Source organism: Penicillium coprophilum (assembly GCF_028826855.1).
Source record: "Penicillium coprophilum strain IBT 35676 chromosome Unknown utg000006l_segment0_segment0, whole genome shotgun sequence".
Classification (NCBI taxonomy): Eukaryota; Fungi; Ascomycota; class Eurotiomycetes; order Eurotiales; family Aspergillaceae; genus Penicillium; species Penicillium coprophilum.
This window is the reverse complement of record NW_026622725.1, coordinates 2481681-2498738: the sequence shown is the minus strand read 5'-3', so window position 1 is coordinate 2498738 and position 17058 is coordinate 2481681. Positions and strand designations below refer to the sequence as shown.

At 48.6% G+C, this 17058-nt stretch overlaps 7 protein-coding genes across 7 annotated transcripts; 4 read left to right on the top strand and 3 right to left on the bottom strand.

The window, feature by feature from the left end:
• Positions 1 to 1234: 1234 nt before the first annotated feature.
• On the top strand, positions 1235 to 2859 carry N7500_009913 (DNA primase subunit PRI1; the record flags this gene model as incomplete). The annotated part of the gene is made up of 3 exons (XM_056681051.1): positions 1235 to 1413; positions 1470 to 1667; positions 1725 to 2859. The coding sequence occupies 3 exons, from the start codon at positions 1235 to 1237 to the stop codon at positions 2857 to 2859; spliced, it is 1512 nt and encodes a 503-aa protein (XP_056528433.1).
• Positions 2860 to 3341: 482 nt separating this feature from the next.
• N7500_009912 (MAM33 family protein) lies at positions 3342 to 4453 on the bottom strand (the record flags this gene model as incomplete). Its single annotated transcript, XM_056681050.1, has 4 exons — positions 3342 to 3367; positions 3430 to 3908; positions 3986 to 4166; positions 4276 to 4453. 4 exons carry the CDS (start codon positions 4451 to 4453, stop codon positions 3342 to 3344), a joined length of 864 nt encoding a protein of 287 aa, XP_056528432.1.
• A 439-nt stretch (positions 4454 to 4892) lies between these two features.
• On the bottom strand, positions 4893 to 5531 carry N7500_009911 (translation machinery-associated protein 16; the record flags this gene model as incomplete). The annotated part of the gene is made up of 3 exons (XM_056681049.1): positions 4893 to 5175; positions 5228 to 5312; positions 5363 to 5531. The coding sequence occupies 3 exons, from the start codon at positions 5529 to 5531 to the stop codon at positions 4893 to 4895; spliced, it is 537 nt and encodes a 178-aa protein (XP_056528431.1).
• A 313-nt stretch (positions 5532 to 5844) lies between these two features.
• On the top strand, positions 5845 to 8180 carry N7500_009910 (putative exonuclease; the record flags this gene model as incomplete). The annotated part of the gene is made up of 3 exons (XM_056681048.1): positions 5845 to 5857; positions 5920 to 6067; positions 6128 to 8180. The coding sequence occupies 3 exons, from the start codon at positions 5845 to 5847 to the stop codon at positions 8178 to 8180; spliced, it is 2214 nt and encodes a 737-aa protein (XP_056528430.1).
• A 985-nt stretch (positions 8181 to 9165) lies between these two features.
• N7500_009909 (Fig1 domain-containing protein) lies at positions 9166 to 10144 on the top strand (the record flags this gene model as incomplete). Its single annotated transcript, XM_056681047.1, has 4 exons — positions 9166 to 9196; positions 9258 to 9326; positions 9388 to 9715; positions 9766 to 10144. The coding sequence occupies 4 exons, from the start codon at positions 9166 to 9168 to the stop codon at positions 10142 to 10144; spliced, it is 807 nt and encodes a 268-aa protein (XP_056528429.1).
• Positions 10145 to 13067: 2923 nt separating this feature from the next.
• On the bottom strand, positions 13068 to 15029 carry N7500_009908 (rRNA 2'-O-methyltransferase fibrillarin-like protein; the record flags this gene model as incomplete). The annotated part of the gene is made up of 5 exons (XM_056681046.1): positions 13068 to 14145; positions 14208 to 14476; positions 14536 to 14717; positions 14777 to 14824; positions 14885 to 15029. 5 exons carry the CDS (start codon positions 15027 to 15029, stop codon positions 13068 to 13070), a joined length of 1722 nt encoding a protein of 573 aa, XP_056528428.1.
• Positions 15030 to 15214: 185 nt separating this feature from the next.
• Positions 15215 to 16302, top strand: N7500_009907 (RING finger domain protein; the record flags this gene model as incomplete). Its single annotated transcript, XM_056681045.1, has 2 exons — positions 15215 to 15416; positions 15473 to 16302. 2 exons carry the CDS (start codon positions 15215 to 15217, stop codon positions 16300 to 16302), a joined length of 1032 nt encoding a protein of 343 aa, XP_056528427.1.
• Between the last annotated feature and the right edge of the window lie 756 nt (positions 16303 to 17058).

The window sequence follows — 17058 nt, the reverse complement described above, 5'->3', positions numbered from 1 at the left end:
AAACTTGGCGCAGTGATACATTTGTCTGGCACATTAGACGCAAACGGAAAGACTGTAGTATCGTTGGGATAAGTAGTGCAGGGGGTCTTCATCTTAATCCACCAGGGTAACCTAATGCGGAAAAAACACAGGAACCTGGTTATCCTCCAGGTCTCTCACAATCCACGAATGTAGTGAGCAAATTACTGGCTTGACTGCATATTATTTCATTTCGACAGAGAAAACCGCTTAATGATTGTGCAGGAATACGTATATTTCGGATTGAATGGCAAGCAGAAGGACCATCCGGTCCAGAGTTAGCAGAACAGTAGCCATCACACCTCCGACCCTGGATGTGGTCGATGGTGTGATTTTTGGGCTATCAAATTTGAACGGGACCACAACTGATACGAGGCTCCTCTAAATGGGGTCGGGAACCGCACAGAATCGCATGGCCTTCCAGTGAGAACATTAAACAAGTCGACCAGAAGCAGCCAAAAATCCCCAAAGACGACCAGGAGTGTTTCATTGGCTCTCTAGAATGTGGGAATGACATCCGATGGAGTGTATGGACGTTCCATTGGTAGGTGTCACTTTTAAAGAATGTACGCGTGGATTCGAAGTATACCCGTAGCAAGAAGATTCCAGCACCCTCACAAGGCATCTCCTTTGGAGAGAGTAATCCGGATATGGCCCACCGTAACATGAGAACCGACAATCAATGACGGGGACATCTCAATCCAGCGTTGTGTTAGGCCATCTCAACTGCGTGAAGATGGCGCTTTAGCCGCACAATAACAATGTGATCTCCATCGAAAATTGGCTCAGGGGGACTTCAACCAATCTGTGTAGCCTACACGCCCGTTCGTTCTTTTGTTCTTCTTGGAACGGCAGGGCAGTCCAGATGTCATCCAAGGGTCCTGATAGATGAGAGGTACAGCAGTGAGGTACTGCAGAGACTTTGGTCGCAAGCGGAAAGGGGATGAACATAGTACCCTAGCATCTTGCGACTGAGTTCTCCACTAGTCAGGGCTCTCCCCAGTAAATGTGAGGAACAGGTTTGAGGTAACGAATCCGTTTTCGTTCATAGATTGCAGTCCCATTTGAGAACATCACGTGACATAGGGCTTAGGGCGCGTGCACGAACCAGCGTGCGACGCGCGACGCGCGACGCGCCTTCCTGTTTGGGTTCAATTAAGCCCCAGAGAGACTTGCAGTATTTCCAACGTTGTTTAGCCCAACAGACTCGCCCACAATGCCTCACTCCATATCATCTGGCTCTGTGCAAAATGACGACGAGATGCCGGATGCCCCCCCGGTCGCAACCTCGACTGAACCTAATGTCAAGCTCGAAGATATGTTCAACGATGATGACGATGACGAGGAGTTCCCGGCTTCTGGAGATGTGAAGATGGAATCTCCAGGAAAGGAAGAGTGAGCACTAAGCTCTCCTAGATGTTTGGATTTGACTGCTGACCGAAAGCTCGCAGGCCTCCAGCACCCACACCCTCGGGTGTGGACCCAGATGTCATGCTCGCCTTCTATCAACGCCTTTTCCCCTTCCGATACCTTTTCCAATGGCTGAATCATGGAATTATACCAACAAAAGACTTTGGCAACCGAGAATTTGCACTAACACTGCAAAATGATGCCTATCTCCGATACCAATCATATCCAACGGCTGACCTGTACGACCCCTCTCGAGTTTATAGTCGAATCTCCTGTCAACTGACGCATATTCTTAGGTTTCGGAAAGACATACTTAAGATGAACCCCTCTCGTTTTGAAATCGGACCTGTCTACAGCACCAACCCACGCGATCGCAAAACCCTACGAGGCGGTCAAATGAAGCCAGTCTCTAAGGAGTTAGTTTTTGATATTGATTTGACTGATTATGATGACATCCGTACATGTTGTGTCAAAGCAAATATATGCGCTAAGTGCTGGTCATTTGTGACAATGGCAATCAAGGTCATTGATACCGCACTACGGGAGGACTTTGGGTTTGAACACATCCTCTGGGTTTACTCGGGCCGTCGTGGTGCTCACGCCTGGGTATGCGATCCCCGTGCGCGCAATCTACCCGATGATCGACGCCGAGCTATTGCTGGTTATCTCGAAATCATCCGCGGAGGGTCACAGAGCGGAAAGAAAGTCAACATCAAACGGCCACTACACCCCCATATTGTACGCAGTCTTGAGTTGCTCAAACATGACTTTGCCAGAACCACACTTTGTGACCAAGACACATTTGAATCCGCCGAGCAGGCAGAACGCCTTCTGTCCTTGCTACCTGACAAGACACTGAACGAATCCCTACGGAGGAAATGGGACTCATCTCCTGATCGTGCTAGCACCAGTAAATGGGCGGATATCGATTCACTCGCCAAGACCGGTAAGAGCAGCACGCTCAACCCAGCGACGCTCCGAGATGCCAAGCAAGATATTGTCTTGGAATACACCTACCCACGCCTCGATGCCGAGGTCAGCAAGAAGATGATCCATTTGCTCAAGAGTCCTTTCGTCATTCACCCTGGTACTGGTCGTATCTGTGTTCCCATTGACCCCCACAATGCCGAAAACTTCGATCCTCTCACTGTCCCGACGGTAATGAATCTCCTCGCTGAGATTGATGAATATGACGCAAAACACCCTGCTGGCACAGCGGAGGCAGATATCCCTGATGTTGAAGGCAGTGCAGTGAATGGCTCCGACATGAAGGGTGGTCGTAAGGTGCAGGACTATGAAAAGACCAGTCTGAAACCTTACATTGATTTCTTCCGTTCCTTCATCGCAGGCCTCATAAAGGAAGAGCGCGCTGGCAAGCGTGAACGCGACGACAGTGGTCATGCTGTCAAGGCCGATCCTATGGAATTTTAGCCGCACCATGTTCATGTTTGTTCCCTTTGCCCACTTTGCCTCATAGGATTATGACTTTATGTTTTGTGTTAATTACCTCCACCCATTTCCATTTGCACTTATATCAAGGGATTGCGTTTTCGAGGAGTTGGGGTTTATTCTGCATGGAACCGAGTCATTTGTTAGAAGAGTGTTCTCAAATATATTACCTTTTTCTTATTTGAATCTATCGAACGAATATGATCACTCAGCTGTGAAACTTGCCAATTCGTCAACTATGTGTAAAGTAAGCTAGAGTGGGAGTATAGCCCATATAGTAAGTGAAGTGATTGTATTTTAGAAATATTGGTACAGATAAAGTCACACAAGTAGTTGCGCTGAAGCAGACCGTGTATGGAGGTACAAGAGTGGTACTGCCGTATCAGGCAAACTTCTTATTATCAAGAAGCATATCCAACAGGATTAAGGGGAAATGAGCCAAATGTTAAATGGGGGGAGTTAATTTAAGCACCAATGAAGTTCTTGACGGCTAAAGGAGAGAGGCATTGTTAGCACAAATTATGGAGACATTTTAAAGAAAGGAAGACGTACTCTCCAACCAGCGCAAGTACTCCTTCTGTTCCTTGACGGAGATGTAGTCAGGAACCATGTTAGCGAACTCGGCGTTAAGGCCACGGTCCTCGAGGTAGCGGTCCCAGAGACCCTGGAGGTCCTCATCGAGGTTCTCGAAGGGGGGGCCGGCGTAGAGGCTCTGGCGAGCCCAGTCCTTCTCAGCAGTCAGGGACTGGGCGAGCTCGGCCTTGGCGAAGTGGGAGACCTCCTCGATCTGGAACACACCATCCTGGACAACGGTCTGGATGAGAAGAGCACCGTTGTTGGGCTTCTCAACGGTGATGGTAACACGGGCAGGGAAGCTGGGCTCGGGGTGCTCGAGGTCCTCGGCGGAGGCCTCGGCATCCTGGCCGCGAGACTGGTTCTGGAAGTCCATCTCGTCGGTCAGGGAGGCGTCGTCAAAGTCCTCCTGTTCGCTGATGTTCTGGATATCGGCGACGGTAAAGCTGACGCGGATGCTAGACAATTATTATGTTAGCATTCATAATCGAGATTGGAGAAAAGAAAAAGCAGAATGGAGTTGTATGAATCGTACTTCTCGGTGCCGAACTTCTTAGTGAGGATCACCTCCTGTTCGCCGGCAACATCCTTCACCTGCCACTCGCCATTCTTGACAACATCATCGATGGCTTCCTGTTGCTCCTCAAATTCGGGGATCTCGGAAGACTTCTCGTGTCTCAGCTCATCCTCGAGCTTGGCGAGGAGGTCGATGTCGACTGTAAAAAAGATAAGAAAATCCAAAATCAGCGCAAAGTCACAAACAGAGTTCGCCAGACTGGATCGGATCTCGGCGGACTCTTTCAAATAGAATTGAACGCATCTTACCTTCGGATGAAGGGGCCTTAAAGATGCTGGATGTAGAAAAGGCAGCGTAGGCGGGCTTAGTGGCCTGCTTCCAGGACTGCAGGGCAGGCTTGGGGAACGCTGGGCGCAGAGCCGAAGTGGCAATGGAGCGCGAGAAAGTGCGCGGGATAGAGCGGGTAATTGTGCGAAGAGAAAGCATTGTGAATGTGGATGGTCTAAAGTTGATGAAGATGAGAGCTTGGGGAAAAAGTAAATGAGCTAAGTTATTACGAGTGCCAAGACCGGTGCTTCTGTTTTGGCCGACATTGCGCCACGCAGTTCGATTCTACACCAGGCAAAATGCAAACGTATCTTCTATTTGATTTTAATTGAAGGTGACGACAATAAGTAAAGTGGGTTGATTGAAGTTCATGTCTCTACTCGCTCTACCGTATGCGCAGCGGCTGGCTGGAAGGCCTGGCGCATGAGCGAAACTATATCTGCCTATGAACGATAGAACTGCATTGAATCGAAATGGTATATTCGAGAATATTCGGCTGTACAGAATCTAGAGAAGAATCAATGTACCCATAATGCGCCAACCCAGTCTTTTTTGGACACCAAACAAAAACAATATATAGAAAAAATGGTAATCGTGATCATGACATGCTCTTGGGTGGGAAAGTAGATGTGAGTTTCTCTCCGGCTTTTGTGAAACGCATGAACTTGATCGCGCTGAGACCCGACCAGTGTCCATTCCAGTTCTTCATTGCGGTCATTGCATACTGATCGCTCAGATCGGGCATCCACAGTCCAGTCGAAAATTCCCGATCCTCGGTTTGCACCCGCTGTTTCAAGGCCTCTTCGCGCTTGCTAGGAGGACGTCCTTTCCGGCGCTCTGACTCAAGTTGTTTGATCTCCTCGGTATCGCGGTCAATATACCTGGTCTGAGTTAGTCTTATTTTTTTGGTGGTGAATCGTTATTATTACATACTTGGCGACGAACTCGCGAATCTCTTCGACGGAGAGAGCTTCAGTGAATTCTTGTATAGCCTCATGTATATAATCAATTCGATCGACTAGTTAAGTCAGCTGGGTGGTCTTAAATTGAAATGGGCAGCTGTCTCACTGTATGGCTGTCTTGCACGGTTCACAGTGGCGTTATGGCGGGACAATCGATCGTCGCGAGCACCAGCCTTGCGGAGTCGGTGGGCATCGCGACTGTTCTCATGAAGCGCATTAGTGGAGCTGCGCTTCTTGGAAATTTGCTTGTGCACCTTTTCCAAAGTAACAGGCATGGTTGCGGGCTGATGACAAGAATTACTCCAAACACTCCGCCGTAGATTTCGACGATAATTTTCTTGGATGCACCGGCATAATTAGGCGGTGACCCCAAAATCACCGCCTTCCCCACTCGAGGAAAGCGCGTCTGCGCGTCGATATAGGGACATTCCAGGAGTTATTTACTCCCTCAATTCTTCGACTGAAAATTGATTTGGATCTCGCATTGTATTTCATATTCATTAGGCTCTCCCTTGTGAAAATTTCAACTGATGTTATCATTTATTGCTTGAATACGAGGACCCGCTTGTCCCTCGAACGGTGTCCACCATGGGCATTAAAGGTATGTCGTCTTGTGACTGTCTAGGGGGAAGATGAATGGTGATTTTTAATGCAAACAAACAGGACTTCACGGGCTTCTCAAGTCCATTCAAAAACCATGTCATATTAAGAATTTCAGTGGACAAACACTTGGAGTCGATGCATATGGGTGGCTGCACCGAGGGACTGTTGCTTGTTCAGTGGATTTGGTCCTGAACAATCCTACTAGGAAGTATGTCTTGTCGGTTTCTTCTCCCATGCACACTTGACTGACAATACTATTCAATGGTAGACACATCGATTTCGTCCTCAACCGAGTCCGCATGCTTCTTTTCTTTGGAGTGAAACCGTACCTTGTTTTCGATGGCGACAATCTGCCCAGTAAGGCAGGCACTGAACAGGATCGGCATAGACGGCGTCAAGAAAGCAAGGCCCTTGGACTGGAGCTACAACGGAAGGGGAGGACGCCAGAAGCTTACCAGGAGTTCCAAAAGGCCGTCGATGTTACACCCTACATGGCCCGTGAGCTGATTGAGGAACTGAAGCAAATGAATGTGCAGTATGTGGTGGCTCCGTATGAGGCAGATGCCCAGTTGGTGTACCTGGAGCAACAGGGCGATATTCATGGAATTATATCCGAGGACTCGGATTTGCTTGTTTTTGGGGCAAAGCGGTTGCTTTCGAAATTGGACCAACACGGGGAATGCATTGAGATAAATCGCGCCGATTTTACTGCTTGCCGCGAGGTCAGCTTGGTTGGCTTCAGCGATCCAGACTTCAGAAACATGTGCATTTTGAGCGGCTGTGATTATTTGGCAAATATTCCTAAGCTGGGGCTGAAGACTGCGTACCGGATTATTCGCAAACATCGCAACGTTGAAAAAGCGTTGCGCATGCTCCAATTTGAAGGCAATTTTCGAGTCCCAGCCGACTACCTCGCCAACTTCAAACAGGCCGAGTTAACCTTCCTTTACCAACGGGTCTTCTGCCGCAAAGCTGAAAAGCTAGTTACTCTGACACCGCCTGATGAGGATGTTGATTTGGCCACACTGCCATTTATCGGCGCCGACATAGAGCCGGAAATTGCTATCGGGGTTTCTCGTGGCGATCTGGATCCAAACACCAAGGAACCAATCATCCTGAAGCCACTAGCCGCAAGTAGGTGGACCCTTGGTATCAATCGCCGCCAAACACTGGGTACATCCTCTGAGCTGAAGCCAAAGAAGTCTATCAATTCCTTCTTCACCCCGAAGAGGACGCCGCTGGCCGAGCTGGACCCCAACAGCCTGACTCCGTCTCCGAGCCAGCAACTACTCCTGGAGCGCAATGCAAACAACAGTTGGCAGGCCAACACGGCGCCCTTCCGCTCCAACTCGGTTAGATCCACGCCCCTCGGGGCGTTTTCTGGGCGGGGCCTCAGCCCTATGGTCCGGAGTGCGGAACGCTCATCGTTTCTTGCCCAAACTACAAGATCGTCGACCTTGCAGTCCACAAAGAGGCAGAGACTCTGCTCTGAGGCTGAAGGAGATTCTCTGCCTGCTTGTTCCCCTGCTCGCAGTCGATTCTTTGCTCCTACTTCCGAACAAGCTAGCCCTAGCGGCCAAAAGCTCTTTCGTTCAAAGCGATCACGCAAATCAGTGATCGGTGTATTTTCTGATGAAATGGCGGAAGACATCATGTCCAGCATTCCTGATCCTATTACTACCCCTGGGCCTACTGAGTGTAGACCTGAGAGCAAGCTTGAGGTATCTGGGAAGCCCAGTGAAGTCGAGACCCCTCACAGCCCCACTGCGAGCAAAGCTCCAATGACTGGAGGCCTCAAATTATCCCAGGATACTCCCAAGGATACTCTACCGGGCTCCCCGGGGTTCAGTCAGGCTCTTGACTATCATGTTGACCGGCAAAACTCCAATATACTTTCCAAGTTTACTTTTCAAGCGGGGCAAAAGCCCGAAACAACTGCAGCTAGCTCTATCATGACTAAGATCCCTGCGATCCAGACTTCTCATAGACCCTCAACGTCCTCAACTTCCAGAAGCCCAGCTGCGATTGCACGGAGCAACATTTCTCAACGACGCCTGACGCCGCTCCAGCGGATGGGACAGTCTGCTCTCAGTCGGTCTAAGAGCATGAGCATCAACACTCCTACTAAACTCCGGGATGCCGAACCCGAACCTCGGACTGAAACCCCTTCTTTTGCCTTAAAGGGGTCCTCCTTCGCGGGAACCCAGGGCAGTGAAGATTTGATTGTTCCTGACAGTGAGGATGAAGAGGACGAGGATGAGCCCAGCACAGGGCACTCGACTACCCTTGATATCAAACGCTTTTCTTTTGCCGCAAATTAGGCTACATATCATATTTGATTACGGAGCATTAGGACTGGATCATTGGAGCTTCCACGGTTGGGATCCGGGGTAGCATTGGACCACTGGTTTGGTGGGTTCCACTTTGGCGCGTAACCTGTGGTGTTAATACTTTCTTTTTTTTTTTTAATTGGGACTATTGTTTGACATAGCGTTGGTCAGGGTTTGAGAATAGCATACTGAAACATCCGCACTGAAACACCGAAATGGGCCTAATCCACCGAGTATATAGATTCTATTGAAGGACTATAGACCCAATATCTCAGAGGCTGGGTAAACGTGGCTTGTGACAGTGGGGCGAATGTTATCAGGATCGGCACTAATACATATCGGGACTAGTCAGGCCCAGACTTTCCCGTGCCAGTTGGGCAGAATTACCCACTCAGGAGGCGGTCTGACTTGGTTACCGGGGAAGCGGGAGAGTAAACAAGAGTGGTTGGCCCAGCCTCCTACATTTACTATACTCTTGCCTCATTCCCAGCCTCCAGAGACATTCGGAGAATCTGTCAATTTGCCTGACGTTGAGTTTTGTGCCTGCTACTATCCCCTCTCTCCCTTCCATTCTTTCTACACATTCTGTCTCTTTCATATACTTCCCACCTGTATGTAATACAGGTGTTAAGTCACATCTCTGACCCCATCTGCAGAATCCACTCTAGGTGCGATCCGGATTCCACAATATTATCAAATATTTTGGTTATTTTGCAAAGCATTCTCGGTATTCAAACGTCCTGAAGGATCCGATCTTTTCATCCTACCCTCCGCATTACTCATCTACATTCCATTCCCACGATCTCGATCTCGATTCCCTTGTCATCTTAATCATACAAATCAGGAAGTACGCCACAGGGTGTACAATTGAGCTCAACGATCGCATCCAGCTCAGGTACCTCCTTCTCGGAGATCCGAGAAGCGAGTCAACAAGAAAAGTGAAGGTTTGACCGCGACGTGGTCATAGTTGAACATAATGGCTTCTCCCTTTGCTCAAAAATGGGGCCGTAAGTGACGACATATCAAGAGATTGTATACAATGGCATTGTTGCTAATTCTGTTATCCAGGGTTCATTCCACTGATCGGGTACCACCATGTGTTGATGATTATCATTGCTGTTGCTATTATTCTATTATGTGGGTTCCTATTGATTATTGGTTGCTCTCTTTCCTCTGGAATGTAACTAACAAATTGCAGCACTGCTGTTGGCCGGCTGCTCTTCGTCATCCCCGCAGATGCCTAGCATTTTCCTTATCTCTCTATACTATGAAAAGTACAATCCCATTCGGGATCTCGCACAGGTCGCCCCAAACGTTGTGACAGCCATCTCCAACATCGTCGGTGGGGCAGAGCTGGAAGTCCGAGTGGGGTACTTTGGCATCTGTGTTCAGCCTGATAAAGGTTCTTTCATTTGCAATGCCAACGCGACCGCACTGGCTGAGATTGTCACTGTGGATCAAGATCCACTAAATCTGATCTGGGTTGCCTCGACGTTTAAAGATGCCGTTGTGTTCCCGTATCTCCTGTGAGTGATCTGTACTTTTTTATTACTGGACAGCACTAATAATCGCCCAGGATTGTTGCTGTCATTCTGGCATTCTTCTGTTTCATCCTTCTGGCAACTTTCCCTGGCTGGCACGAGGAGATTGACGACACTGGATCCGAGCGTGAAGTCAAGCCTTTCCCCTCGCGCCCTGTCTCCCAGGTTGCGCTAGCCCTCATTTTCGTCTCCTCTGTCTTTGTGCTTGTTTCTGTATTATGGCAGCACACAGCGTCTGTCGCTGCCAGTACGATAGCCCAAGACATGGGCAATGGAAGTGTAAAGAGCGGCGTCGGCTCTTCTGCAATGGTGCTTGGCTGGTTTGGCTTTGTCCTACTGGTCATAGTCACTGTTGGTTTGCTGATGATGATCTTGAGTATAAGTCTGCTCCGCAAACTGACCGACGATGAATAACCACATTAATTCATCAAAGCCGAAGTGGGGAACACCTGCCCTCTTTGCCTTTCTCTTTCTTTTCGCGACTTACTTACACCTCTTCTTCGCCTACGACTTACCTTTACCCTTATAATGGGACGACACAAATGGGAAATGAATAATATCTACGAGCACACGACACTGGCTCACAATTCACGGAATGGATGGGAACGGAACACACGACACTTGGGACATTTTGATATCTCCAAGGGAAATTTGGGATTGGACTTTATGAACATATCTAAGGGTATGCATATTCGCATGATTTCTATTCTTGGGATTTGACACCACACTTCTTTGTCATTTCATCTTCGAAATCATATTTGGCAGCTCCGCCGGTCTGCCAGAATAGAATGCACGCAATGTCATCGAGTCACATTTTGTACAGATCTTTTTTTTTGCTGGTGTTGGGCCTTTTTGTGTGGAATTTTATTATGTGTTGAGCACTCGGCGTTTGTTTTTTTCCTGGTCATGTATACCACAGCCTCTTGTTGATTCCCACGCTGTGTTCGTCTCTTGCTCACGCAGAAATGCAAATGCTACTTCGTCCTTCTGATACTATCAAAATGATACATAACCAAGTTTACATACCTCAATCTTTGGATGAATACTCATAACTATATGGTAAACCCGAGTGAGATATGTCACAAAAGTATAGTTCAAGGTGACTGAATTCCTGGCAGTTTATAGAATATGAAAATCGGAATTTATGCCATATTCGATGAGATAACAGAGAAATAGATCATAACAGTCAACGGATGTTTGTCTAGCGTTCTGAGGTGGCTCACATATCTAGGTCAGTCCAGCATGTGCAGCCCTACTTGGACAAGGCTGTTTGCTGGGCTGTTTGCACATGCATACTGTACTGTAAGGCCAGGCTTCACCTCGCCATTGTATATTATCTACATAACCAAGCAAGCTCAGAAATATACAATCTTTGGCCTGGTGTTACACAGTGTGGTTTTCCCTTGACTTGACACTGAAAATTAGAGATGTTTTCCTCAAGCCAGGATATAGGTAGTGTCAAAGGGACGAAGGCAAAACAAGATGCACCCAGTCGAGATGGAAGGGCAGCACTGCGCTCACAGGGCCTAGGAAACGGTCATCCCGAAGTATTGGGTGATGGAGCTCAACTTCCATCGCACCGGCATTTGGGGCAATAACCTGACATATCACTTGCAGTTGGGCATAGGTCTTGGAGTTACTGGCAGTCAGGGGGTTCGCCAGAGGTTTCTCACCCCCATACCATATTTCTGGTCTTAGGGATTTGGAAAAGAGTGAAAGTAGATGGAGACACAAAAGTCAGATATACACCTGGACGGGAGAGCGATGGGTCAATCATGGGTCGAGCAGTGCTTTTTGATCTCGTCATGTACTCTTCTGACATGTCTGTTTGCGTTCCCTGTTGAGGAACAAGTCTTGTCAAGATCGAGCTGTTCGGCACACCGACGTGGGAAGCAATTTGATAAAAAGTGGCTATCAGTAGTGGTAAATCGTCAACATAGTTTAGTATATAGGTAGGGTATCTATTTATTGACCTTTTTTTAATGGAGGGAGAGTGATTAGACTCTATTTTCGTAAATCTCATTGATAAGAGGACGTAATGAAGAGGACTATACCATTTGCGGGGACTCTCCTTATGGCTATAGATAGTTTTCTTAGGAAAACCTATATAGGAGTAGAAATTTAGAATCACGACTGTTCTTTTGAGGACCCCTTCCTCGACAACGTGCTTAAAGAGTCCATGATAAAGTCAAATAGCACTGCCCTGCCCAGAATTGACCCGTCACTCCCTCGTCCAGGTGTGTGTTTGAATTTCTCCACACAAGTAAATGATCAGAGCATGAGGTGTGTGAGGAAAGCGAAGTCTCTTCGATGAAATTGGTCATTCACACCCTTTGCATGTCTTTTCGCACCTCCCCTGAAAAATGGTTTGCAACAATCGAGCTACTTGGGAAATGGGTCTGGGAAGCGCTCCCTTGATGTGTCGCTCGAAAAGGGAGGTCCATTCTGTAATCGCATGTGAGTGTCGAACATCCTAGGATTTTGTTGCATATGCCGAGGCGGACAGCTCCAGGCTCGTGACGATTGACGATGAGTATTTGCGGGCCGGACAAGAGACAGTCGAGTACGAAAGAGACAAAGGTTGAGGTCGCTCCCGCGGTTATCATCTTGTTCGTCTCAGATTCATCTTGAAGATCGTGCACAACAGCCTGAGGGTATGCTCGTCGGTGAAGGATTGAGATGTCGAAGTAAAGAATGTGTCCTTCACGGCATCTATGAGTCGTCCGTGGCATCCATCCTTGATGGTTTATATATGGATATATAAAGAGGCCTTACTTTGACACAGACATTTGATAAATGTAGATGCCGAAAGATCTTGGGAGCACTGCACGTGTCGCTCGCTGGTGTCGTCCACTTTGTAACCCTGCTACTGCCAAAGTAGCAATTGGGCAGTGGATGCGTAGAGCAAGAGCTAGGAAGTGAGATAGACTGTGAAGTGCTAGAAAGGTTATACCATAACGAGATCTGCAGAGAAAGCAGATGGGGAAGATGGAGCAGTGAAGGGAAGATGGTTGATAGGAGCAAGTAGAGTGGGCTTTTTTAAAAAAGGCTGACATTGACATGTAAGGCAAAAGCAAAACGCAAAGCAAACACTGGGGGATCTTTGTCTGCAAATGATAACTCATGGGATATACACTGAAGGTACGAATATCCTTAATCATTCTTCCGGGATTTTTCATCAAACGTGGATAAGAAAAATGAGGCACCATACGCCAACCCATTACTGATGCAAGCCGAACTTAGACATAATAAGCACTCGTAAACATGCAGAAAATGCTTGGGACCAGGATAAGCCTCCCAAGACTCCAGCTTTTGGAATTCCGAATACAGGTTGAAATCAATAGTCCATGGAGTAGCCACCTCTTCCAGCACCTCCACCACCATTATGTCCATTTTTTCCGTCGTGTGCCCCATCGTATCCAGTACCATGGTCATCCAGCGACCTGTACTGGTAGTATTCACCTCGACCACGACCTCGACCCCGGCCGCGGGTGTTATTACCGCGCCCGCGTCCGATACCTCGGCCACGGCCACGATGAGCTCCTCTTCCTCGCGAACTATCATCGTGTTGGTGGCGTCCGTCACCTCCGCCGCGCTGAGAGGAGTGGTAGTTGCCACGTCCTTGAGATGGGCCTTCAATGCCGGTGTTTTGATTGGGCCAGCTGACATTGTCATCATCCTGGAAGCGTCTCTTTTGACTCCTGTTCATATGCTGCTCTCCTTGGCGATGTTCTCCGCTGTCTTCAACTCTTAGGACAACCTTCTCACCAACCACGGTATCAAAGGTCATGGCTCTGTCAGCCGGAATGGGATGCCAATTTTGGATCTTCCCTGCATCGATGAGACGAGCACCTTTGCGAACAGCCAGTACTACAATTGGCAGTGGGTTCTCCGTGTGGTATGGTTCCGTTGATGGGATAGGCGCCACCCGAGCCGCCCATATCTTGTTGTCCAGGTTTCCAGTTCCAGTAACCTGCCACTTTAGTTTCTTGCCCATGCCACCAACTTTATCCAGGATCGAACGGGGCGCTGGGCGCGGGGTAATTAGGATGCTGTTAGCCATATACTTCAGGTCATTTGATTCAGCAAGCCCTGGGGGCAGCAATGGAGCCAGCAAATTCTGTGTCATGCTGTTTGAAACCTCTGGAGTAACCAGATATCCTGTGTAGAAAACGACACGCTTGATATACAGCCGTCCACAGCGGCTCTTGGTTACGTTCAAAGCAGGGTTGCGAAGTGTGAGGTTGTGGGCATTGACCATGCGCTGCACCTCAGCAGTCTCAGTTACAGGGTCAAGGTATGTGCAGCCCTCGGTTACCTGGATGACTTCAGCAAGGACGGGCATCCGGGCGGTAGCGACTCCACTTTGAAGTTCTCTGTTCAGATCCTCAAAGAAGTCACGGAACCCTTTCACACTAGTAAAAAGTTAATACTTTGATATGCACGGATTATCTAATTCATTTGCCAGTGGACTTACTGCTTGACACGGTCCTCATAGACGCGAATTTCCGTAGCCTGCTCGTAAGTGAAAACAAGATCCTCAAGAAAGTTTTGTTTGAACTTCATTGTCGTCGCAAACCGTTGACCATTTGGACCAACTTCGGGTTTGAGACCAATGAGGTCGAATTCAAGATTCTGACTAGCAGCCATGCGCTTGATGATGTCTGCAAAGCCAGCCTCACTTCGGCCGGTCAGCAAAACCGTAAGCGCATCTTTCTGCTCCATGCTATTCCGGACCAAACTAAGCTTCTTAAGGTCAGTGAAAACGCTTCGAAGATGCAGTAGATGATAGATAGAAAGCACACAATTTGCTCATTCCACCAGCCTTCCCATTTGCGAGGCTCTTCTGCCTCCATGCCCCTTCCTGTAGCGCCGAGAATGTTGGGGTCGTGCCACCATCCTCCAGTTGCAAAACTATCACTGGTCTGGAGGAAACCGATTGAGGAGCCATGCCATAATTGTGGGTTCGGTAGAGGACTTAGAAATACTGGAAGTGTGGATGTTAGTGGTCGAGTGTCGGAGCATCTCAAGTTTGCATATGCTCACAGGTGTTGTCGAAATCGTAGACGTGAATTGCGCGAATTTGAGAAACAGCTAGAAACATAATTTTTTTTTAGAATCATGAGAAAGCAGTGGACTGTTAGAAGATCTAACCTGGGAGCTCCTTATTCACGATAGACCAGCGCCGTAGTGAGGTGATGGTATGCGGCGGCCGAATCCCGCTTCCTGTGCTGTACGACATAGTGGTAGAACCAAAGCGGGCAAGTTTTTCTGAAACAACTGCTTTGGCAGACCGCATTCTGTCACGTAGAAAGGAGGAAGTTATTAGCACATAGCGAGAGAAAGAGGGTTGAAGTCGCAAAACGAGCAGGCGCGGTGACGGAGCTCCCGAGAAAACGGTTTTGCCGCCCAGATCGCCCGGGTGTGATAAACGTGATCCAGGAACTAAACCGTCCTGCAACCCACCCCTGGCATGTCGCCTGTATGGATGATGTCGATTTGCGACAGAAAATCCTCCAGCGAACTCTCCAAGAGGTAGCTGATGAGGAGAAGGAGGCGGCAAATCCTTGTGTCATCTGCTTAGACACCATCACTGAGCCCTGTGTGGCACAGCCATGTCAGCATAGCAACTTTGACTTCCTCTGCCTTGTCAGTTGGATCGAGCAGCAGCCCAAATGCCCGCTATGTAAGTATAATTGAGACAAACATGCCGCGCATCAGACTGGACTAACAGTATGGCAGGTAAAGTCGAGTTGACAGCAGTGCAATACGAACTCAACGCCACACAAGGTCCGAAGTTATACAAGGTCCCGCCTCCCAGCGCACCGATCACAGTTCCTCCGGTCGCTGTTCAATCACGTCCTGGTAACCGTTATGGCCTACGAGGAGGACGACGTCCCCCACCCCCGCCACGACTACCGCCAGATGACCCGCTCGAGCGCCGGCGCAACGTCTATCGCAATCAAACATACTCTATGCGGGTTGGATCCAACCGGCTATCTCAGTATCGTGAACTGACGCCCGAGATCTTCAGTCGCGACGACGAGCTCGTCTCGCGCGCTCGGAAATGGATCCGCCGCGAACTCCGAGTCTTCTCTTTCCTCAACCCAGAACCGGAAGAAGTAGAGCGGACAATTCACCAGGTCCCGCGCCCTGGAATTGAACGGCTGGAGAATCGCAGGGCGAACAATGCGGAGTTCTTGCTGGAATATGTCATCGCTATCTTGCGCACAGTCGATCTCAAAGGCAGTGCTGGACAGGCGGAGGAGTTGTTGCGTGATTTCATTGGCCGTGAGAATGCCTGTCTGTTCCTCCATGAGTTACAAGCGTGGCTGAGGAGTCCGTATACCTCTTTGGAGGACTGGGATCGTCATGTTCAGTACCCGCATACTCCTCGGAATACGTCTGGCCGAAGATATAGGGACTCTGAGAACTCGAGTCGTAGACCGACTCCTGTGAACAATCGCAGTAGGCCACAGAGGTTCCGAAGGCCATACAGGTCTAGGTCTCAAGAGGCGATTGATCGTTCTAGGAGGTTGCAGCAGGCCCAACAGCGGTACAATCCATATTAAATATACAGCTCGACATGAAGGTGGTAGTTACGCCTAAAATTTTGATTATTCAGGGAAGTCAGTCAATCTCTAGTTATAATTTTAAAAATAAGTGGGAACTCTGCTTCTCAACTATGAAGAATCTTTTCCTCCGTCGTCAACTCTCGCTCTGTCCTCGAGTTCGAGGCGGGGAGTAAGTACGCTCAGATCGGAATGATGTACCCAACCTCGAGGCGTCACAATAATAGCCCACATGGCGTCAGAGGTCATAACATTAGGTCCGTCGACCTGTGGCGCTGTTTTAGAAGGTCCAGGCGGAGTCGACTTCGCAGCCACACTCAACTGCTTGGTGAGGTGCTCCATCGCTTTCTACATTTGATGGAACTTGAGCCAATTTATCATCTTGGTCGAAGCCACAGACGTAATAATGTCTGTCAAAGATGGAGAACAGCAAAAGCATCAGGGTACAGCTCCATAAGACTGACATAAGATCATCTTCCATGCACGCGTCCTTCGAGTGTTCTTATAGTACGGCTGCTAGGCCTATTTCCATTTTTCAATGGTGCAAGACAAGCATACCAAGGGAGTTCTTGGTCGAATGAAGACCGGGGGAGATTTGGAGCTCGCAAATCCAAAGTTATCTTGATGATCGTAGTAGAAATCATTTGTGGAGAATATCTGGCATGTTCCAGGCAGCAGTTGGAGAGGAAGGATATAGATATGTTGATGACTACTTCATCATCTTTCAACGACCTATTGTGCATCTAGTCTTCAAGA